Below are 25,041 nucleotides of genomic sequence, written 5' to 3' on the forward strand. Positions count from 1 at the left end.
GTAACAGGAGCCACGGTAATCAATGAATTCACTCGTCTTCCATCTCCCGTCTGTATGCAATCTTGCATCAATCGATGCATTTTATCAAGTGCCTTGACTGAACTATATAGAATTAATTACAGGCTATTTCCCAATAAATGATTATAGACAGGAAGCAGATTGTGCAATAATGTCTTGTGTTTGTTTGGAAACCATGTCTGATACTTTTTTCCAGTATCAGAATATGATATTAAATAACATTTATAAAGATAGAAATGACCTGCTTATTTCTGGAAGCAAGTTTTGCTGCACATGTACGATGTATCAACAAAAGTTCAATACTCAGTAGTACTGGAAAATCCGTCATTCTACACCTTAGTGCTGGAAAAACTAAATACATGGATAGTCTAGATCTAGAGAGAACTTGCAGAGATAAAATCACCTGGAGCCACAAACGAAAACGTTACAAGAATCTGTGACTCGGAGTATCCATGCGCACTGATTGGCTTCCAACATCGATTATGTGGATTAAGAATTTAAAAATCATTGTTTTACTCTATATGCAGATCTACTGCAGTTACCTTCACGGCAGGTAAGCAACTGAATCTGAATATTAAATTACACACTCGATATCGCATGATATCAGAGACAACCTCAGAATCGAGGACGTTTGCTGTAATCATAGACAGGTGCAGCTACAGCTTGTCCTTGGGCCGCTGGTTGGAACGTAGCTGCTATACCGACAGGTTGTTGCTGGTAGCCATCTCCAACAGCCACCACAGGCTTATCATAACCTGTAGAAACATTCACTGTTGCAGGTTGTTGGAATCCTGTGGCAGCAGGCTGCTGCTGATAAGGCTGAGCATTAGATTGCATCTGATAGCCAGAAACGGGTGCTGCAGGATTTTGTTGATAAGCTGTTGCTGACATCCCCTGGTTTTGCTGGAAGGTTCCAGCTCCAGCACCTACTTGCTGGGGATAATTCCCTGGCATCTGTTGCGGGTAATTGTACGCTACCTGCTGCCAATATAAATAACAAACTTAAAATATGTTTTATCCTACAAAATCATATAATAGTGGATCAAAACTTCCAACAGCTTGCATGCAAATGAGGAAAATAAAATTAAAATTAGAACTCCAGCACGTACTTGGCTTTGGGTGCCAGCTTCCATTTGATCCGCAGTACGCTTCTGACCAACATCTGGTGTTGTGGTTGCTTGCTGCAGAAAAATTACAGAATATCTATATTAGTAAAGGCAGAACAACAAAGTGTTATATCAAAGCCTGCCAACTAATTATTTGCTAGATTGGCCCTCTTCCATCCCAAACAAGGACCAAAAGATAGCTTAGTTGCATCCAATACTACCAAGAGATGCAACACTTCCAGATGGAGACCACCTTTCGGAGAACCTTCAATGGAAGTCCATAATTAAAGAACACTCATCATACCATAGTACTAGTCTACTAGCCTTACATATAGTATAGTACTAGCCCCTACGATAAGCTGACCTGGGTCCTACTACTGTAAGAAACACAAATATGATCCTAATGCAACACCAACGAAATGGGAGCCAATTCCAGCTAACATTGGGATGAAACTACTCAGTTAATGCTTGACATAAGGTAGATAGCATCCACGATGGATTAACGTCTTGGGACCGCTGACTTGCAGTGTAGGTCACATCAGAGTAGAGAACTGGAATCATTATACTGAATTACCATTAAACGAGATGCAATTCAACTACCTTTGTTAACATGGACAAGTAGTTTGAATGCCATTGAGGTGTTGACTGACTTCTACATTAATACATAACTTGAAAACAAATTACAAATTCATGGAATTGAAATAACATACATAATTGACAAAATCATTTCAAAGTCATAAATGAAGAGAGGCTGCCAAAAGTTCGACAATGTGTTGGACACACTGTAACTAATAAACAAAGAATACATTTGCAATCTATAAAACAATATCCTGCTTAAATTACCTCATTATAAGAAGTTGCAGTGGCTGTTGGAGCTTGCTGCTGTTGCTGTTGTGGATAGCTTGCCTGCATCTTTAGATAGATAGGCCAAACAGAGAATCTCAGTGAACAGTATACAAAGAGGATCCCTTGATCAGAAAAACACCAGTATATGAAGCAAAAATCAACTCACAGCCTGCTGTTGGTAGGCTGCCTGGCTTGCATAATATGCAGCCCACTGTGCTTCCAGACTTTGCTGTGTGGTCCCAACAACAGCTGTCGCTTGTGCAGTACCAGATGCAACTTGAGTGGCATTTTGCTGTGGCTGTGAAATAAAAAAAAATAACAAGACAAATCAACACTTTTCGAGATACAGCCAATAAGTTGGGTACAGAGATAAACACTTACCAATTTGATTGGATGCATGTTTTATCGAATGTCTATCACAAAAGAGAAAAAGGCATTTCAATACAAAAACATCAAGTATCATATAGACTGAAGACAAGCCAAACATACTTGCATGATGACATTCATACTACAATCCTACATGTTCTCTAAATAAGAACAAGCAATTGATGTACTCCTCAACAAAACAAAATGACATCAAACACTTCTACAAACACCCATGTAGGATGCACTGGTGTCAATGCCTCAGATAAGCTCACATGAGAATGTAACTGCAATTGGTGGCCCCAAAATTACAAACAAAAAAAACTCTTCTGAATACCAAGGACAGCCGTGTTGAAGCCATAATAACAGGGAACAGCCTGCCCCTTGGATCAATTTTAGTTATAACAAGGATTGTTCGTGATCCGTGGCCTCATTCTACAGCATACATGCCAAGCGTGCCACTTCAATCTCATGGAGACTGACACCCCCTCCTCACCAGAAGACAAAGCTGAGCAATAAATCTCCCATGACAGGGAGACACAAGAGCATTACTAAGAAAATTTTAAAAGAGGAATCCTGCAAGCAATTGATGCTATTTGGCTGCAATTCAGAGAAGCCATCAAAGCTCCGGCCATGGCATACAAATTGGCAAAAAACCATTGCAAAACTCACACAGCATAGAAGAGACAGATCAGTGTCAATGACCACAAGAGGAAGGCCCACCACCTCCCACCAACAATACTGTGGCAAACAATCAAGATGGGTGGGTTGCCTCGAGGCATGAAATCTCTCACCACACCAGCCCAAAACAAAAAGACAGCAAATGACATTTATAAGGTTCCTCGACTTTCTGTTGGATAGCAACTACAGCACCTATTCATAAGCAATTGACAACAAATTCCAGGACAGGCCAGTGATAGTAGCATATGCAATGGCCACAAGAGTCCTTCGGAGTGTTGTTAGCACTTTGTTTTTGTCTGGCACTCAGGCTGGTGTAATACACCAAGGGCTCTCAACCATTTTGTGCATGTTCGATCATTTGTCTTGTAAACTGAGGGATAAGTTACAAATGAAAATCAAGTAAACCCTCTTTTATGTCTATATATGCACTGTCAATTGCTATGGCTGCCTGTAACAAGATGCACAGAACACCTTTATGTAAACACTAAATATTTATTCAGAGTAAAATGTTCCTTTCCTATGTAAGTTTATCTTCTTGCTGCTAAAATAACAAAAAGAAAGCATATAACATGCACTGCACAAATGTCAATCTCAAAGAATACTAAAATATGCATTCCTCTGTACCTGTTGTTGATAATAGGCTGTATAAGCTTGTTGCTGAGTAACATCCTGCGGCTGCGCTGTTGAATAGCCAGCAGGATTAGTTGCAGGAGCTGCAGCATTCATCGGCAGTTGTTTCTCCTGGGTCTGCTGCTGTTGAGCGTAATGGTCCGTGTAGGCTGGTTGAGAATACTGACTTTGCACCTGAGGTTGAGGAGTTTGCTGGTACTGCTGAACGTTGCTTTGAGAAGCTGCCTGGTTATATGGCTGGCTATACTGTTGTGACACTGGTGCCCCATATTGTTGACCATATTGCTGTGGGTATTGTTGAGCATAGGGATATGGTTGTGGAGCAATTCCCTAAAACATAAACATTCATCATGAAATTCAACTTTAATCCCTAATAACCATATATCCAAACAACAACAAGAATTCTGAAATTCTGATGCCACATCTCAACACTTACTGCATAACCTATAGATTCAAAAGGTGTGCCAGAGAAGTCAAGGGACCATGATTCCTTACATGTCCCTGCCTGGTCCCTTTAAAAGGGAAATAGTAGCCAAAGGAAGATGGAATTGGATCAACTTTCTATGCTAAATGCTTTCAACTGGTATGCGGGATAAACTAAAGTATTAGTCCAATATCCTGAAACTACTTCCATACTTCAAAGGGCTTGCCCTAGAAAATTCAGGGGACTGTGATTCGTTACATGTCCCAGTCATGTCTAATTGAAAGGGAAATAGGAGCTACTGATCTCTGGTTTAAGGGGGCTTTGTATGTTCAAGTACAATCATTGTGGGGAAAAAGAAAACACAAATTTCCATAGAGAATCGAAATTATTTGGACCAACAAAAGGCTATAATGCAGTATACTTCAGACATTCACAAAAAAGCCTTCAAACAGCAATGTATTGGGCAATACAGTGCAAAAGTAAGAGAAGATTCAGGAGGGATGCTAAACCACAAACAGGAGCTCGTGAACTCTAGTTTAATAGGGCCATGTGTTATCAAGTACAATTATTGTAGGGCAAAAAGAAAACATAAATTTACATACAGGATGGAAAATATATTGCACCAACAAAACAGTAATGCAGTGTACTTCAGACACTCACCAAACAGTCTTCAAAAAACCTCTATGTATTGGGCAATACAGTACAAAAGTAAGAGAATGTGATGGAGAGCGAAGTGGGCTGGGAAGGGGAGTTAAACCACTAAAGATCAGCAGAAATCAAGGTCACAAAAGTTAGGATTGGTCAACTTTCAAGGATCAAAACTTTCAACTGGTATCCAGGAATATCTACTTTAGTATTAGTCCAATTTTCTGAAACTACTTGCATATTCAACAGACATGCACTAGAAAATATCTAGGGATAGCTCTTTCTTACATGACATGGTCAGGTCTCTTTACAGGGGTAATAGGAACTCACAAACTCTGGTTTAATGGAGCTTGCACTACAAAATATCTAGGGACAGCTCTTTCTTACATGACATGGTCAGGTCTCTTAACAGGGGTAATAGGAACTCACAAACTCTGGTTTAATGGAGCTTTGTATCTTCAAGCACAATTGTTGTGGGGAAAAAGAAAGCATAAATTTGCATATACTATGGAAACGAAAATGAACCACCAAAAACAGTCGTAAAATACCAGTATATAGAAAATACTTAATTTCATGAAACATAATATGAAAGTTTTCCTTATATGTACCAATAGCAGCCTATAAGTAAAAGAAGAGTAGTATATTCTACAAAGCTGCCATAAACAAGCAGGTTATCTGCCAAACATACAATCAATCAACCAGATTGCAATGTTACATAACAAGCTAGAAATAGCAATAATACCTGTTCCTGTTGGATGGGTTGCTGTTGATAGTATGAAGTTGTCTGAGAATACTGTATAAAGTCAAAAGCCCTTGTCAATAGAGTTCAAATACTACACATAATCTTGGATTCAGACAACTTTCTATAACAATAAAATGGGATCTAACCTGGCCCTGTTGCAGTTGCTGTTGAGGTTGCACATAGTTTTGTGCTGTTTGTGCATAATACTGCCCATATGGCTGCTGAGAATGCTGTACAACCACAGATTTGAATAAGAATCAAAGACAGTAACTTTATGTATAAATAAAACTGTGTGAACATTTCATGGACATTAATTATTGATGAAGAAAACCGGCCATATTTGGCATAAATAAACTATTGGCAACAAGAAATATTGATGAAGAAAACCGGCCATATTTGGCATAAATAAACTATTGGCAACAAGAAAATGTAAGTGAAATTTCCAATGCCATTATACATGTTATATGAGTACAAAATATACATGGGAGTTTCTTTAGCAACCTGATACTGTGGTTGGAGTGTAGATTGTTGCTGCTGAGGTTGCTGTTGTTGATATGATTGTTGTGTCTGTTGCTGATATGGTTGCTGGTACCCATACTGTGAATCCCCTTGCCTGAACATGTTATCTGCAGCCTGCTGAGGCTGATGCTGATAATATTCCTGTACGTATTCACAAATAACACGTTGAACTAAAATAAATAAACATTTTTTTGTAGTAAGATTGAGCTTCACGGAAATAAGCATGAATTCACTATACCCAATGGCAGAAAACAATTCTTTACTATAAGGGGAGAAAGGTCAATGTTAAACCCAACTTACCAAATACAAACTTTATAGAAATAAACACAGTGGAAGCGAACAAACTCAGCAGTTCTATTGATGACAATAAGTTGCCATATTGAATGGCTTGACTGAGACCGAGATTATAAAGGCCCATTGAAAAACAGGAGCCAGGATGAATATGGCCATGACATATCACTGCCAGACTGGTGGGCCAGCCATAAGGCTTCACTTACATAAACAAGGGCATTGCAGTGAGTACCTACATCTTTTTCAGAACGAAAAGATGACAGTTTATTACTATCTCCCCTTGGGAGGGACCTCGTGCCATACAGTATCTTCCATCTCTAGACAGTTTTACATATTTCATTGGGTGTAAAAATAAAAGAAATGATCACTCAAGAGGCAATCAAATGAGTACTTCAAAGGGTGTAAGAACCCTTCACTGTAGGAGGTCGTCTAGAACCCTTCATTGTACCCATTCATTTTGATTGTACCCTTTGTCTCTCCTATATATACACACACCAACAAAAGCTAGTCTTAGGATCATCACGTCTTGTAAAAAGAGGTTTCCCCCTCGAAAAAAGAGGTTTCCCCCTCAAAGTGTAATTATTGGTTTCTTATCATTTTTAGGCACATGGTTCATCACCTCTTGTCTCATACATTATATTCATTGTAAAAGGAGATTTCCCCTCTAAGAGTGTAATTATTGGTTTCTTATCATTTTTAGGTTCATAACACTTGGTATCATAGCATGCAAACATAGGGTTTTGCTATTTTAAATGAGTTATCATGACATTTTCACTATAATGTTTTTTCAAGGAAGCTTCAGACCATGAAATTTTGAGAGGATTGAGGAGAAATATCAAAAGTACATCTGGTCACAATTTCAGATTCTAATTCACTATATTTTCAGAGATATTGAATTTGTGATTTGTCCTGAAATCAGTTTCAAATAAGTGATTCTTGGCATTTTTGCTATAACCTTTTTCTAGGACATTTCAGACCGAATATTTTTAAGAAACTGAGAGATCACAGGGTACATCTAGTAAAAACGTTGGATTCTGGTTCACTACAGGTTTGGAGATAAAGTCAGTTTCAAATGAGTGATCTTGTAATTTTTACATAACCTTCTGCCAATGAAATTTCATACTACGAATTTTTTAGGGATTTTAGTAAACATACTGAGGTACCTCAGGGTAAAAATTTCAGAATCATATTTAAAAAAAGAGGCACAAGTATGCTATATAAGTTAGCTATTGGGAGGAGGCCAAAAATCATCTAGTTTTCGAGAAGTTACCACCCGCCTAGATCCATCTTTAATCCAGATCTCCCAAACGCCAAGACGGATCAATTCTGGAGCTAAGATGGATCTAACCAGGTACACTTGCATTCCATAATGGATTTCCTCAAGCCTTTAAATAGGCTTCATCATAACAAATACCATGGAAAAATACCATGGGTTGCCAAAATCTAGAGCCCAAAAACCGCCAATGGTAAATTATTAATTTTATTTTTTATTATTTTATTATTTTTATTTCACCAAATGAAAATATATACATAACATTACATCTCTTCCATATTGGGCTAGAGAACGCCTCTTGGCACAGTATCTTTCACTTGGCATATTAAATTTAAGTCAAACTTGCAGGCATATTAAATTTTAGTCAAACTTGCAGAATTGCAAACATAGACATTGGGATAAAATCATCAAGGGGCCACAAGACCAAAAAATCAGGAAAATCAGGAAAATATCTATAACAAACAGCAAACATCAGCAAAAGTAAAAATATACAAAAATGTAAGAGTCAAAATAAACAATAAATAGAATTTGTTTTCCATCAACCTGCAATTTTTTTTCTTGGTTTACGATAAAATCTCGATTGTCTCGCTTTTGAAAAAATCAACCAGGCCCAAACAAATGCAATTTCTCTATTTTTAGTGAAAATCACAATGCTTGCTACAGTGGTAAATATCACATACAAAACCCCAAAGAACAAATGAACCAATTAGCCTGTGCAAAAGAGGATGAATTTATCAATAACTTTCTTCTTGCGCCATTCATTGGCCCCTACATTGGGGAAGAACCAACTTAAAGAGAGAAGAAATATTGTGACGACAGTGGGTAATATTCCCAAGTTGCGCGAACTAACACCCTATGCTTGGGACTTTACACTTCACAGGTGGTCGATTTTATCATAACAATACAGTGAATACACTGAACAATATTGTCTAGGACAGATGCAAGTGCAGCATATATTACAGGCAAATTATTGCTTCCTTCAGTGGAAAAAAAATGCTTCAAAAATCACCATCCCCCCGTAAACAATAGAATTATCTTATGCAGTGTGACAGTGCCCCCTCCTTGAGTTGCTTCTTTCCCTAAGCAATCAGAATGTTGGGTGTTCGAAGTATTTCAACGTCTTTCCATCTAGCATTTTTGGGGGCAGATACTTCCTTTGTGATTAGCAACATACAAAAACTCACCATTCTTACATGGCACCTAGAACAGCATTGTTAGCGGAAACAACATGACCAACGGCTGGAAAGGTTCATTTGACATGTATAAAAGAAAAAAGAGGTGAGTTAAGAATGCTCCATATTATTGTAAGAAAGCAAACAATAGTAGGCTAATAACAGAATCCTGTTCACAATAGACAACTTTTACATATGTCTAGTTGAACACCTCGGGTAAGGATTAGATTGTTTCAAACTAAGAAAAGGACATCAATTATACCCTTCATTCAAAGGCATAAGAAGTTTAAAATAGAAAAGGAGCAGGGGCATATCAGTAGCTACAGCAGTAATGCCTTTATATTTATAATTGGGAATCTGCCAAAAATAAGAAAGCTATAATTGCATTGACATTGTCCAAAAAGTACATTGAACATTTCAAATTCAATGTACTGCCTCAGGATATAAAAGATATTTGAGTAGAGAACTCTTAAATAGAAAAGGGACCAGTTAAATACTATGTCAGCTAAAATGATAACACTATAGCTGGGAAGAAAAGCAGTGTGCCCCATCACAGGTTCGTAAAATGAGAAAAATGTGAGGGTCCTTTCTCAAGTGCAAGGTAGGACTGTAGGATAGGCATACTGTAAACTTCTCCCATTCAATAATTAGCTTCTTTTAGCTTATACTTTACCTTTTAGTTCTTAGTTCATGGATTTGCTCTGGCACTCTTACAGTTTGTCACTCTTGATTGTACCTTTGAGTCCCATTGGACTCCCTTTATGGCCATTTGAGGATCTTATCTGACTACAAAGCTTCAACAAAAGTAGCATGCCTAAACACAATTAGAAGAACTTAAGTACCTCTGCTCTTGCCTTTGCTTCTCGTGCTTTTGCTTGTGCTGTAGCAACCTACAATCCATATGCAAATATTATTCATTTCTCCGAAAAAATCAGGGCAATGTTAACAAGTCTTAAAACTCATTCAGACTGATACAGCTAACAGAAACTCTATTCACCTGTGCAATTGTAGCTGGATTTATAGTACCATGTCCTGCAATTAATTTTGACAAAAATGTCAGCTATGATACAAGATGCTCATGTTAAAACAATTCACAAGATTCTCCGCAACACAAGGACTACACAGAACCTTGACCAGGAAGGCGAGGAATTGGTGCCAAGGTCGCTCCCACAGCCATCCCCCGTCTAGGTGGCACATTATTAACAGGTGGGCGACCCATCATTCCTGTCGGTGCTGCAGTTGACCCAAGCATACCTGCACCACTGCCTGCATGTCCTTGGTCAACAAATGGTTGCCCACCATGAGATCCACGTCCAAATTGCTGCATCAAATACATTTAAACAGTTACATTCTTCAACATCCAATTACACACTTTAATTCATTTATAATTTGACATACGCAGCAGCAAAAGTACATACCATTCCTATGCCCATTCCCATCATGCCTGAGCGACCAGGTCCTGAGAAACGTTGACCTAACATAGGAGTTGGCATGTGTCCTCTCATATGATTATTTCCCATCATACCTACAACATGCAATAATACATTTTGACATTCTTTGTCGAGACATCCCATACCAACATATTAAACAACAAAAAGCTACTTACCACCATATGCACCCCTTCCCCCCATAGAGCCCCCATGAGTTGAGGGAGCCTGGCTTCCAAAACGTAACTTGTACGACTACAGTTTCAGACTATTCAATTAGTACAGTGTACAACACATCCTGAAAGGGTACATTAATTACAAAATATAGGCCCAACAAATAATAATAGTGTTTGCTCCAACATATGAATTATAACTCACACATTATATCTTTGGAAGTACTCTACACATTCTAAATACTACATGCAAGAACAAACATGAAATATTTCAAAATTTCTTTAGACAAAGAGCATAATACAAGACTCACCTGAGCTGACTTAGATGGATTTGCAAAACTAACACGTATACTATGTCCTTCTAGTTCATGGCCATCTAATGCTTGGTGTGCTGAAACAAACAATGGAAAACATATTCAGAGCTCCCCGATTGTCAAAAATGCAATAGAAACAAAAACAGCAGAATTGAAGCTTCTTCCAAGTAAAACTATAGCAAAAATTTAACTTAAAAGGCTTTTTATATATACCCACCCATGTCAGCACATAACGAATGATAGAAATCTATAAATCCAAAGCCACGAAACTGGTTATTCATGCCAATAGCTAGGTGACAATCCCTTACTTTGCCATATTGCCCAAATAATGCTCTTAGAGAAGCCTCCACCTGTCATCGAATGCAAATTAACCATGTCACAACCATACACATGGTTTGGTTTATTCATCAAAAGTTTATTTCATCACAATCAACAACAAAAGATTTTCGAGATGGGAATTCTGTGAATAGATAGAAAATTACATTTGGATTTTCCTTTGGTATACGGTCAACAAAGAGAACAGTCGAAAACATATCCGCTATTTTCTTACAGTCTGACCATTCTACACGTAAAACGCGGCCATCCATGTTTATGTTTCCCATGGCCATTTTAGCAGTCACAGCCTGAAAAGATGCAGTCCTTTGGTTATCAGCTAAGAGATATCAGACAATCAACATGCATGAACAGAAACATTTGTACAAATTCTAGCTTAGGCTGACAAACCTGAGATTTCAAGCTATACTCCACAAAACCATATCCTTTGCTCCGCCCTGCTGCATTGCGTAAAACCTGAAAAATGGCCAAGCATCTGTAAAATCCCACATCTTACTGTTCGAGAAATAAATTACCATTCCTTTAACATTATTAAAGCTACAGCACTCTGGCAAACTCAAGCTCAGAATAGAACTTACAAAAGCTCTTTCAACTGTTCCATGTTGTTCAAACATTTTTTTCAGCAGTGCATCATCGATGTCTGGAGTGAGATTCCCGATGAAGAGCAATGAATCAGAACGAAACGCTTCGATGAGCAAAGTTCGGTCACCAAGTTGTGCATTGTGAAGCTTATCTTTCACTTTGGCAACTAACTGTTCTCCTTCCGCAGTTGCTGTGTCATAGCGAATAATTGCAGCATCTTTTCTTTCATTTTCAAATACAATACTCAAGATTTTTCCAAATTCAGAAAAGAGTGGTGTAAGCTCCTGTAAATTCATATAGTCAGTCAATGAACCATGAAGATGGTAAAGATTATCACATGCATACAATTGCTCAAGATTTTCCAAACTCTGTAAAGAGTGGTATAAGCTTCTGCAAATTTTTATAGTCATGAAGATGGCAAGGACTCTTTATCAAATGCCATTCAAGAACCCTATAAAGCACACATGTAAGACGTTTGTCTGACATGTGGAGATCAATATCACACAAAAGAGTGCAGATGCCTAGACAAAAGCATTAATAGTCCCTATAATATATAAAGATCTGCTAAACTAAACCAGTTTGGAACATGCTCAAGATTTTTCCAAACTCTGTAAAGAGTAGTGTAAGCTTCTGCAAATTCTTACAGTCATGAAGATGGCAAGGACTCTTTTATCAAATGTCATTCAAGAACCCTATAAATCACACATGTAAGACGTCCTTTAAAGCACATGTAAAACACCTGTATTCCACATGTGGAGATCAATATCACACAAAAGAGTGCAGATGCCTAGAGAAAAGCATTAAATAGTCCCTACAATATATAAAAAATATGCTAAATGCAATTTTCTAATCCAGTTTGAAGCATGCTAACTCTACTTGTAGCTGGCTTAAATGTCAATCACAAAACAGAAACCAACAATTTTTTATAAAAGAAATGCAACATAGTGCAATTATCTAAAACCATAATCCGAATGGATAATCAAACTAAGAAAATATGTTTCAATGCAAAAGCTGTAGAAAAGGAGATAATTCCAGACGTCAAGGATACCCTTGAAGATCATTGAGTGTAAAGAAAACAATCAAAAATTGATCTTAACTGAATACAAGAATGCAACTTACAAAAGGATGCCATGGATATCTCAGCTTGCTATCACCTCATATCCCATTTCAAAATCACATTGCCTCGAAATATAAGAACCTTATCCAACAAATAAATATTTTATGGAATTAAACCAAATTCCGGATTCCATCACCCAAAGGGCAAAAAACATATTCAGAATTTGAACTCCTAGAACATTACCAGGTTTCTGATTTAATTCCCTATTATGAGTCTCCTAATTCTATTGAGAAGAAAAAGGGTGCCCACAAAAATATATGACAAGTGGGTGCTTGAAATCGAAGTTATGCTTCCAAGTATTGCGCTTCCATAAATGCATCACCCAATGTTTCCATAGCATGTGTGAAGTTTGAACAAGTGTTTCCCTTTAACGAGGGCATTGGAAATGAATAATTCACATATCCTTTACATAGGACTGAAAAGGAAATGTTGTTCATGGTGTAGTACTCTTGCTCATGATTCCTTGCTCAATTTTCTGATTGAGTCCAGCTGTGAAATCTCAGATGTTTGTACTCTCAAATTTTTTCAGGTCGCAATATCTTTTGTGCTGGTTGTAAATTTTTGTAACTTTCCTCCTAACTCTCCAACATAAGAATCCTGCACCCCAGTCAATAAATTATTCTTTCACAACACATCAAGGGAAATCGTCGGAGCCAACAATTTCAAAGCCATTAATCATTTACATTGCTTTCAGTAAAAGAGCATTACCATGATGTATGGTTGTTCCCATACTTTGATTGCATCATTGAATTGCACTTCCTATGAAGGCCTTACAAGTTTAACAATAAAGATTTTAGTTCATTAATGCATCAAGGACCACATACAGTGTCTAATCAGCCCTTCATTATGTTGTTGATTAGAATCATGAACTACAGCAATTTGTTATTGCAAAAGACAGAGATGGTGTCAAGTATAAAAATTATACATGGGAATTCAGACGTGTTTCATCAGGGAGATATCTTTGAGAGCTTTACATGTAACCCGCAGCAGTGGGCCAATGTGATCGACTATGTCCTAACCAACCAAGAGTTACTCAAAACTCTCTCGCATCAACACTTCTCAATATCCCCCCTTTGTGTAGCAAGCACTCCTTTCCTTCGCCATCATTTCCCAACCCCCTCCTCCCACTCTGCCCCTGCCTAGAATCCCACACACCACTATTTTCTTTGATACTAGTATGTTGACTCCTACAACACCCAACTTCGTCAATTGATACCCAGCCTTCCCTTTCTCTCATCCCTTGATATATTGTCAACCAAATATGAGCTTCTCCCCACAGCTCTTTAGAAGGTTGCTCTCAACTCTTTTAACACTTTTCAACCCAAGATCCTTCTTGTGCTGCTAGACCTAGCTTTCGCCAAATGAATCCTTGGTTCTACGAGTACAAACACACGGATTTAAAACTCACTATTACAAGCAAACCCAAATTTCCGCCTTCCTAAATCCTATCATGACCTACCCTGTCAACAAAAGATGGGAATTCCTTTCTTTAAGAAGACACAAGCTCTGTAAGGCTATCCACCCGCCTAAATTTTCCAATGCCATTTTTCCTCAACCACTCTTTCTTGACTTGGACTTGCAATCCATGTTCTCCCTTACCACCTCCCACACCCCCCCCCCCATGTCATATTTTATCCTTTGGTCGTGACATCTAAAGAGCAATCATGGTTATGAGCATTGATAGTGTAATTGACAAAGCAAGCTTCTAAGGCAAGTTCCTCAAACCTGATATTCACTTACTCAACTCCCACATTATTGAGCACAAAGGAGCAATTGAGAAGGAAGGCATCTAAGGTGAGTTCCTCAAACATCGTATTCACAACCTCAACTCCCACATTGTTGAATTATTTAATCATGTTGTGTGTTCTAGTTTATCTTGAGCACCATCCCATCATTATCATCCCACCCTATTTTCAAATCGAAGCCCAATCTTGATCCAAAAAATTATAGAATGTAATGGTTGGACACACCTTCTCCAAGTTTGCCATAATCCTTCATTTGCTCTCATATGAAGTTGAGAGAAGGAACCTCAAGTCGAGAGGAAATGCAAGATTTTGCCAAGAATACCATGCCACTAATCATACCTTCACAATCAATACCAACATGGAAGAGGCCCCCAAAGAATTCAAGAAAAGGGACCCCACCACCGCAAGACATGCAAGTTTCAACCAAAGTACCAAACCATTGCTTATATCTTCACAATCAAGGACAATCATTAACTAGGAGGCATGTCATTGCTTTTAAAATCTCTTTTGTTGTTTTCATGAACTTTTGAAAGGTGACTTGACCCTCAAAGAGGACTTGTGCCAAAAGCTCTACAACATTGACATTTTGGAGAACAATTTGGCCTCCATCATGAGACCTATGAGTTGTCTCTTGGTAGTCAATGCACAACCCACAACTTCTCAAAATCCACCATGGGTATTCTAGGGTTAACCAAGGGTGCCATATATCACAGACCCCCTTGAAGATTTACAGCGATGAACTAGAGCCTTTCCTCCAAGAGCATATTCATTGCATTGATGGTTGTCTTCTATTTGCATCATGTGTTCATCTCTCTAGTTTTTGTTGATGATATGGTCATCTTGGCCTCTCCCCACTCAAGGAACTAGGATTACATCTCAATACCCTATCCAATTCACAACTACCCCAAAACCAATTTATAATCTTCAACACATATAAATGTGTTCTTTCCCATTAGAATCAACATCAAAACTTCCTATACTTGTTTGGGGTTCCATTAATGGGGCCTCATTTCAGTGCATAACATGCTCTCGAGCCTGGACTCAACAAGTGGTATGGCTCCCTTGCTTATATATCACAAAATGTTTTCACGGCCATTTATTCAATATCTAGAACCTATTGGGCACAACGATCAAGCCCATTGTCCTATAAATTCCAAGGTATCGGGACCAAATTTGCTTTGAACCAACCAAGCATGTAATCAATAAATGGAATAAAACTATTACACAACCCATTATCTAGTCGAAATTCAAGGCCTAGCCTTTACTTCCCAAGGCCATTTTCAAATTGGTCTCTTTCATTCACAAAAACCCAATTTCAAGATTTTGACTTCCAACAAGGATCCATGCCCCTAACCTTGCATTTTGTTTATCTAAGGCCATTGCCTTGACAAGGCCCCAAGGAGCCTCTCAATCACTTCAATCAATGGTTATATCATTAGACCATCTCCCCCAGTTCAAATACTCTTTAGAAACTCCAACTCACCTCCTACTATCTAAACAATAATTAAACCAAGTAACCAAAGAGGACACTTACAAGCAATACAACCAAGTCACTTGGATCACACTTCTTGAGGGTCTTGGCCTCGAGAATCCCCTTTATTCTAAAAACTTTCTAGCGCTAAGAGACATCCTTTATTGTTGTACCCCAATACACATGTAAACATTGGATGCATCAAGCGAGTTCTCACTAGTTTAGGGTTTGGAGTGATCACCATACTCTACGACTAAATAGCATTATAGACATAAATCATAGTGTCTTTGTGCCATACCTCAACAAATTAAGGTAGCATATGGCAAGTATAGACCCACACCACTTTAAATCCCAAATAAATGAGACTTTTGTTGGCACATCAAAGGCCTCTTTCTTCTGGAAGGGACTAGTAGCTCTTTGTCATATTTTATATGCTTATGCCCATCAATTCTCTTTCAACTAATTAGTTTATTTTGTTTTATATTTCAGCTTTTAGACATTGCTTCCTTACTTCCACAATCCATCACTAGTGGATTTCACTTTTGAGTCCCATCAACCTACTTTTGTGGTCATGGAAGGGACTAGTAGCTCTTTGTCATATTTTATATGCTTATGCCCATCAATTCTCTTTCAACTAATTAGTTTATTTTGTTTTATATTTCAGCTTTTAGACATTGCTTCCTTACTTCCACAATCCATCACTAGTGGATTTCACTTTCGAGTCCCATCAACCTACTTTTGTGGTCATTAGTTGACATCAATAAAATGACCTTATATCATCAGATTCATTTCCATATAGAAGAACACTGGTCGTTCAATCCATATAGTCAATTATCAACCAACTCCAAAATGCTTCCTTTGGATGATTCACTTTGAGTTCATTGTAATCGTTCAATACTTACCAAGAACATATCATTATGTACTTTACTATTTTACATTCTTCAAAGATTAAGGACACATTTTACAGGGATTTTACACACATACAATTTCTCCTTGCATAACTCATTCTTATTGATTACTGCCATCTATTTTAATATATCAGACTCCCTTCATAATCTTTGTATGGAATAAATTTGACCATAAACTTTATTTATTCATTTGCTGCAGCTATTGCAATCTATCATATTGTGAATGGACCTATATGGCAAATAGCAGTAACTTTAATTTGCTCACCTCCTTAAAGCAATAGCTAAAATGCATTTTCACCTCAGCTACTCTGTAACCCAAATGTGTTACGAGTTTTGCAACCATTCATTGTTGTATGTCATGAGTTTTAATTAGTCTGTAGGCATCCAGTTTTAAGCATTGCCCATAACATTTCCAAGCAGATAAACATCATCATAGTATGTCATCATCCATGTAACTCTTTTCCACCGAAACTTTACAACTGTTATCTGAGTGAACTATTCATTTGTGGCATCTGTAATATGCAAATACTTGTGAGAAAGAAATTATTCTCAACAATGAATATTCTCCATGAAAAATCCTTCCTGCTGTCGTAAATGGCAATCAGGTGGGCCTCCTCAAAAATGCATCTGCACCATAGCATCTCAAGAAGCTATCAGTAAATAGGTTTAGAGATTTTAAGTGATCGACATGGTTTTCAGTAACATGAGAAATAACAGAACCGTTTTAATAATCAACTGCCAGGCAAAACTATTCCTTTACCTGTCATTGTCAACACTTTACAACTCAGGTATAGTCATCAGATCCCTAAATTCTTGACAAGCAAAACCTGCTCAAAACCTATACACTTACAAGATAATTCAACAATGTTATTTTTTCCCTGTCCATAGTTGCCTAAACCTTTCTCATCATTCAGGTCTAGTCATTTGTTCCTTAAATTCTCGCAAGCAAATTCTTCTCAACTAATATTTAACAATAATAATTTGTTGAGCTACCCATTGTTATATTTTTCACATTTCTCCAGCTGCAAGGCTTAAACATTACCTACACGAGGAATTTCCAGACTCCACTAAAGTAAGGTCGTCTCTAGCAACTCGTTACATCAAGGTATTTCTCCGATATTATATCATATAATTTCCATGTCCAGATGTGGAACTCTAACAAAAAAGTCTACCAAAACACTAAAATAGATACGGTCACTTAGACATATATTCTCGTTGTGGAATTCTGTTGTATTCAGGTTTGCCCTTCAAATTTGGTCCCTGTTTACAGTTCCTAATCAGGTGCATATGATAAGAATAACAAGTTGGCAACTAGCTCATCTGATTATATCTAATTTCAAATTTCTTTCAACAAAATCTTGTTCATCACTTTGACACATTGCAGAACATGTGTTGTTTCTTGGCAATCCGCACAAGTGTTCCTGGTAAGATTCGAAAAATGTTCGACTCGTGAATCACTAAATTGTGAGTACATAACATTTATAAAAAGAGGTACCTTTTAAGATTACTACTATACTTGAAATTCCAGTATTTCCCTGGACCATCAGTTTCAACTTTCAAACAGATATCTCATTTTTCAAATATGATCTTGGGGATGCAAATTACATCACATCTTTGTCCTTTAAAAAATCGGCAGAATATGTTTAAGAGACTACCCAATTGTGTGCTCTAATTTGAGCATAAAATTGCATTTTGGCTTTTGCTTTCTGATATAGCTACAGCCTATTGCAGTATTCATTTTCCCTTACAGACCTTTCTATATTCAGGAGTCAGTACCTTAAGCAGCATCATATTTTTAATCACAAATCATATTGGGGATGCAAATTACATCATATCCTTATCCTTTAAAAACTCGGCCGAATATAAGACACAACCCAATTGTGTGCTCTAATTTGAGCACAAAATTGCATTTTGGCTTTTGCTTTCTGACAACTACAGCCTATTGCAGTATTCATTTTCCCTTACAGAACTTTCTATCTCCAGGAGTCAGTACCTTAAGCATCATCATATTTTTAATCACAAATCATCCTACAAATATTACTCCAAAGTCCCATGTGCCATAAAAGGCAGTACAATAAATTATATGTGATATGTATAATATGATTTTCTTTTATCTAAAAAATCCTTAGTAATTTTATTAATAAAAACAAAATTACAATATTACAAATTGAATATTATTATTTGTATTATTCTTAACTTTTTATTATTAATTGAGCCAAGATTAAATGTTTACACTCATTTCCGGACACTACAACATCTCCCCCATACAGGGCTCAATAGTACTTTTAAGTTTTAACCTTTTATTATTTTTTAATTTTGCAGAAATGTAAATGTTTACAAACATTTTACACCACTGCAAACATCGCCCCCATACTGGACTGTAGGGCACCTCTCGGCGCAACAATTTGTTAATCAATGAAGACATGAATATATCTTATTCCATAACCCACTTAATGTTCAATTTGGGCAACTGTATAAATTAGACAATTTACCTTTGACCAAGTCCTCGGGATACATTTTAGTGTTTCAATGACACATAAATATGACTGATGTGCCATTTGATTTACTCATAGAAGCTTACTTTAGTTGATTTACCATGTGTTTTGAAGACATAATTTCATTAGCCAACTCTTACCTAGTAGGCTAGTAGGATTGTAGTTTCACAAGATATCATGAATAAGATGCAATATGGTATTTTTAATCACACTTGTTGATGATAGGATAAGGATACTCTGGTCTTCTAAAATTAATTATAAGTATGAATAATACCAAATGTAAGTTAAAAATTGAATAAAACATTACAAAAAATCCCTAAGCTTTAAAAGATGTGAGGTTTCTATACTACTGGAAAGCTCGATCCTGCCACACATATGCAGATGGATACCATACACAAAATGGTCAGACCACCTTGTCAAGGGAGTGTTGTCCACGGGTGTTAAGCACCCCGATTAGAAACAGGTAGACGTTAATCACCCCAGGTAGAAACGGAAACAGTTATGTCTTTCTAACAAGTCATTGTACCTGCCAACATAGGCAAAAAAATCCTTCTTGGTCCTCTCAACAATTAATGCATATATAATCCATATATGCTACCACCAAACTCTATATCAAAAACTATTGTAATATAAAGCCAACATATTTAAACCTAGAACAAGTTGGTATGAGCAGCATGCAAACTAGTAACAGCCTGACATATTCCAAAGGTTCATATATACATTAAAAAGCATACATCCTTTCATTAACGAACCTTTCTCATGAGTCAAGGCAGCATTCATCTTCCTATGAAGGAGCTAGATTAAAAAATGAGAAACATTCTCTTGAAATGACAACAAGCTTCCATGTCATCTAAATATCAAATGCCAGACATGCTTGCCCAAAAGAATGGATAGCAATATGCTCCAACCCAAAAGATGCCCAAAACTCAATCATATAAATACACAAACATTGAATGCATGCACAAGACAGATATATGCAATAACTTCATAATCATATCGCTGATCACTGTAGAAAATATACCCAGATTTACGTTGAATAACTAATGAATTGAAGTAGCGACACAATTATTGATGATGTTTTTACACTCAAAAATAGTTGTTGTCAAAATGCCACATTTGAACTTGTTAAATCAAAAAAGATCATGAAAATACAGAATCACAATAAAATCCTACCACAGATGAGAAGTTTCACACACCTACTATTATGCATGATGTATGTGATCTTTACTGCAACTTTTATGCACAGCCTCTCTACCTTCATATTCCTTAAACCTGACCCAAGCTAGCACAACCCTAGTCCAATATTGGAAAAGTTACAAGTTTTACATATTCATCTAACGAAAAACATAACTGTTAAATTCACCTTCTGTGTATGGCTGAAAATATCAACTACCTTGACGCATTTATCAAAAGGTCACCGCTTACTCCTAGATTGTTACTATTGTCTTATAAAACTGTCATTTTCAAATAAATTCCAAACATACTAACAAAATCAGAAAACAATATTCTGGCAATTAAAGTGCCATGAAAGACTGCACAATTAAGTACTTACAGTAATCTTTGCAGCATATCCATGCAACAGTATATTTTCAAGAAAGAGTACACATGCGCACTCAACCCTTTGAATTACTATTTAAAGTCAAATGTACAACAGAAGAGGCTCACTGGACATTCATTCATATTAGAATAGCGGAATAAGAAAATTGTTGGGCGGGATACTCTGTTCCATATCAACTTACACACTATAACTGTTGCCTAACTTTCACAGGATAAATCACACACACATCCTGTTCAATCCTGTGAAAACAATTGGCAAAAATAAAAGGAACAAGGATACCCTCAAACATCTCACTCTGTATCATTATGTTTCTTAATGGAAAGGGAAATTAAAGAAATTTTTGGGCAAACAAATTAATAATAATAATAATAATAGAATAATAATATTAATAACAATACTAATCTAAACGCTGTTCATTTCTAATTCCACTATCACTTTCATGTCAGTCCATAATCACACTGTTCATTTCCATTATCACTTTCATAAGAGTCCATAACAATACTGCAACAAGTAATAGTTCTTCCTATGACCTTTCTCGTCATCTGCACATGTTATAAGTAATAAATTTAGAGACATCCTAATTTATTTTACTTCCTGTATGTACTCTCTTATTTGTAAAAACACAATTCTCTTTCTCATGCTGGTGTCGAGACTACTAAGTACACTTGCATTAGAAGCATATAAGCCCACAAGTGATTACCTGATCTGACAGACAAAACGTATCTTCTTAAAAGGCATAAACCAACTTGGTTTCTATGTGCTGAAATGAAGAGACCAACAAGAATATGCAGCAGCCTTCCATCCAACTTCTTTGCAACGGAGTTGCTGCACGATCAGAATCTGACAAATTCAAGGAAATTTATAGCAAAGGGTCGTTGTAAATAATATCCATGTAGAGTTATTCCACTCACCCATTCCATTTTTTAAATTTCTCTTTGCAGATTCGTCTTGAGAATTTTAAACGGTAATGCATTGCTTAATAAGCATTTTGGAGGATAAAAGTCTACCAACTTGAAGAGTGAGAGGAAGATCAATCATCATGCAAATAAATACAAGCTTTAATATTTAACCTTCTCACATTTGATCTCTGTCACTTCAACTCTACATCTAAGAGAACATAAGGAATGAATAGCCTTGCCTAGCTTCACCCCTCACCCCGTAAAACAGAAACCCCAAAGTAATATTTATATAAAAAAAGGCTTTGCGCACGATGTGTTCAAGCACAATAACAAAAATATTTGAGTGCATGTAAACACGCATAAGTTTTCACACCAAGGTTGTTCCACTTCTTTCCTTCCATATCCTAAGTTCTAACACGTCTATGTACATTCATCGTCATATTTCTCACGAATAAGCCCAAGACTAAACATGTGTATAGTGTCATGCAGATAGAATATACTGCTGTCAAAAAGGTATATCTTCATGATATTACTAACGCATAAAGCCCAAATCCATCCATCTATGTATCCTTTCACGAGTATAGAATATATTGCAATCAAAAAGGCATATCTGCAATCGAGCACTAGGTATCAAATAATTGAATTGAATTTATTTTCAAGGAAAAGAAGTATTGAAAGAATTTAATTTCAGTTTTATCCCTGGGATTTAATATTGGAATTTCATTCTGAAGCATGAATCATTGGCCTTTGATGCAGGGGCATGAATACCTTTGGCTCAATTACTAAAGTTACAAAAGTTTGCACGATACCTACTTTCTTCTTTATCGAAAACCTTTTTTTCATATTTTGAATTAAATACTTTCAGAAATATTTTCCCCAATTGCACTTTTGAATTCTGAAAAGCTATTATAATGTAATATATAACCAAAAAGAAATTGCTTATAAAATCCCTTCATAATCAAGCATATACAACTGTCTCCGTTTCTAACCCCCCTGGATATTCCATTTCAGAAAAGAAAAGAAAAAAGATCCTAAAACGTTCCTATTTATCGCTTACTACAAAATTAATCAATTTTTATCCTTTTTCAGCTTGACGTGGAATCCTCAATTTTCACACATTTAAAAAATTTGCTAAACATAAACAGCTCTTATTCTCTGCCAGCTTTTCTAATTTTGTTGGTGGTTGAATTGTACTTACATTGCCTTATCCAAACCGGAGCAGGTCATAGAGATCACCCTGTCTTCTCCATTTATTGAGTCCTCCTGTCCCGATGCGTGAGATGGCATATTGAACTTCCATTATCAAGCCAAATCCAAAATAAGCATTGTTTATGTCCGCTTGCTTATTCTAACACACACTAGACATTCTGAAATTGCACTTTATTTCTTTTCATTTCCTTCCCAAGTAAAATTGTACCCACTACTCCCAGCAAATTATTCTCTTCATTATTCTCATTTAGTAATGAGGTAAATTTTGTCCGCAACCAACAAAAGCCAAAAAGAAAATAAGAACACTATTTTTGCTATTCAGGCAAAGAACTCAGTAACTTTCTATCCAGGACAGGCAAAGCAGCTATCTTAATATTTAACTTTGAAATTTATCAAGTAAAAAACTTACAAGAACTCACATAGACATTTTATTGTTCCTTTTTATATCATTAGTATAATATAAGTGCGCCCAATATCAACCATGTCCTTTTCAAATTATGTCCATAAGCTTTGTTTCCATTAGAAAAATATTGATTTCACCTTTCTTCCCTGAACAAAAAATAAGCTTTCTAATTCAAATAACCTCGAGCTTTGAGCAAAGCAGCTACCTTAACATTTACGGTTGAACTTATCAAATAAAAAACTTATATATCTGTTTGTTTTGTATTATGAAGTTTCATTTTTATATCATTCCCATAATATAAGTGCTCCCAATATCAACTATGACCCTTATCAAATTTTATGTCCACACGCTTTGTTCCCATTTAGAAAAATTTAACTTTACTTTCCTCCTTATAAAAAAAACCAAAATAAGCTTTCTGATTCAAATAACTTCGAGCTTTGCTTATTAAATAAATCAATGAGCATGGGCAACAAAATTCCTCCCTATATAAAAAACTATGCAAATAAGTTATAATTCAAATGTGCATGTGCTTTCCATCATTTCCAACAAAAACTCTCAAAACGCTAAGACAATAAGGGAGATAGATGTCGGATAATTTTTATCCCATATAAACTTGCTGACAAAACATGACAAAACAAATCATCTGTAACCTTTATTGTGTACATTATCAACTAGGAAAATGAATTATAAACTTCACATTGAAAAGATTCTTCAAAAATCAGTTAAGAGTTTAAACGTAAAAGCCCTGAAGTTTGCATAGAGAAAGCATTCCATATACATTTTCATCCAGAGAAAAGTATTTCTTTGCATATTTAACCATAAAATAACACTGGAAAATATCAATATTGGGCCATAAAATAAGTTAGAAAAACTACGAAGGTGTGCAGGGTATATCAACATACCTCTTCGGAGACAAACCCGCCAATGCTTGTAAGATGAACGCACGGCTTGGCGTGCCAATGAGGGGGAATGACAACGCTGTCTCCTTCCGGAGGAATGGAATCCTCTTCTTTCTTCTCCTGTGGTTTCTCTTCTGCAACAACCGTCTCTCCGTTTTCTTTTTCTGCATCACCATTGACATTCGCAACCTCACTCCCGGCGGTAGCAGCGGCCGGAGCCTCCACGACAAGAGGATCCGCTGCAACTTCCGGCTCATTAACTAACCCCACCGAGGTTTCTTCAGCAGGGGTTTGTTCAGCTGGAGGTTGTTCTGGAGCAGCGGCCGGAACTTCTTTGGGGGATGAATGTTCTGGGGACAAGGGTTTAGGAGGCGAGGGTTTAGGGGGCGATGGCAGATTTTCTTCTTTTTCTTCCTCTGGGGCAACTGGGGCTGCAACTTTGCCGTTCTCCAGAACGGCATCCTGAGCCGCTTCGGGTTTCGGCGATTCATTGGCAGTGGGGGCTTCCGTCGCGGTGGTTTCAGTGGCAGCGACTTCAGTTGAAGCCAGGAGCTCTGTTGGGTTTGCCGACTCCGCCATGGTGATGCAACTGATTGCCGCGTGAGGTTTATGTGTTTTGTAAGCGGAAGTGGGGATTAAGCACCGGGTTGTGAGCGGATCCGTCGTCGATCTGTAATAGTAAAAGAGGATCGCACAGAGCGCAATGAGAAGTTAGAGGTCTGGACACCTGTTATAGCTGTTTAGGGCTTTGCTATCCAATAGAAAAACGAGTTAAATATTGTAGGTTGGAAGACAACT

At 37.0% G+C, this 25,041-nt stretch overlaps 1 protein-coding gene across 3 annotated transcripts; it reads right to left on the minus strand.

Moving 5' to 3' along the window:
- Window positions 1–328: 328 nt before the first annotated feature.
- Window positions 329–25,041, minus strand: LOC149228990 (uncharacterized). Of its 3 annotated transcripts, none has more exons than XM_089378440.1 (19): window positions 24,247–25,041; window positions 11,536–11,823; window positions 11,348–11,413; window positions 11,107–11,247; window positions 10,842–10,974; window positions 10,622–10,701; window positions 10,317–10,392; window positions 10,129–10,235; window positions 9,839–10,031; window positions 9,708–9,742; window positions 9,553–9,600; window positions 5,957–6,115; window positions 5,602–5,685; window positions 5,456–5,506; window positions 3,639–3,974; window positions 2,137–2,268; window positions 1,968–2,036; window positions 1,128–1,199; window positions 329–999 (listed from the first exon to the last, which is right to left on the minus strand). In XM_089378440.1, exons 1-19 carry the CDS (start codon window positions 24,820–24,822, stop codon window positions 634–636), a joined length of 3,012 nt encoding a protein of 1,003 aa, XP_089234566.1. In that variant the 5' UTR covers window positions 24,823–25,041; the 3' UTR covers window positions 329–633. The 3 variants fall into 3 exon arrangements, with proteins under 3 accessions (XP_089234566.1, XP_089234568.1, XP_089234567.1); XM_089378442.1 differs by having other exon boundaries at window positions 1,968–2,030; window positions 24,247–25,040; XM_089378441.1 differs by having other exon boundaries at window positions 329–996; window positions 24,247–25,040.

This window comes from Pinus tabuliformis, chromosome J (assembly GCF_031772625.1).
Source record: "Pinus tabuliformis cultivar Carrire ecotype Pingquan chromosome J, CPIR1, whole genome shotgun sequence".
NCBI classification, from domain to species: domain Eukaryota; kingdom Viridiplantae; phylum Streptophyta; class Pinopsida; order Pinales; family Pinaceae; genus Pinus; species Pinus tabuliformis.

Excerpts from the sequence above, each read along its gene's own strand:
- LOC149228990 (XM_089378440.1), bottom strand. The coding sequence starts at position 24,822 with ATGGCGGAGTCGGCAAACCCAACAGAGCTCCTGGCTTCAACTGAAGTC. Across the intron at positions 6,116-9,552 it reads AAGCAAAGGCAAGAGCAGAG|GAATATTATCAGCATCAGCC; the intron begins GTACTTAAGTTC and ends GAATACGTACAG. Across the intron at positions 3,975-5,455 it reads AACCCATCCAACAGGAACAG|GGAATTGCTCCACAACCATA; the intron begins GTATTATTGCTA and ends TTTATGTTTTAG.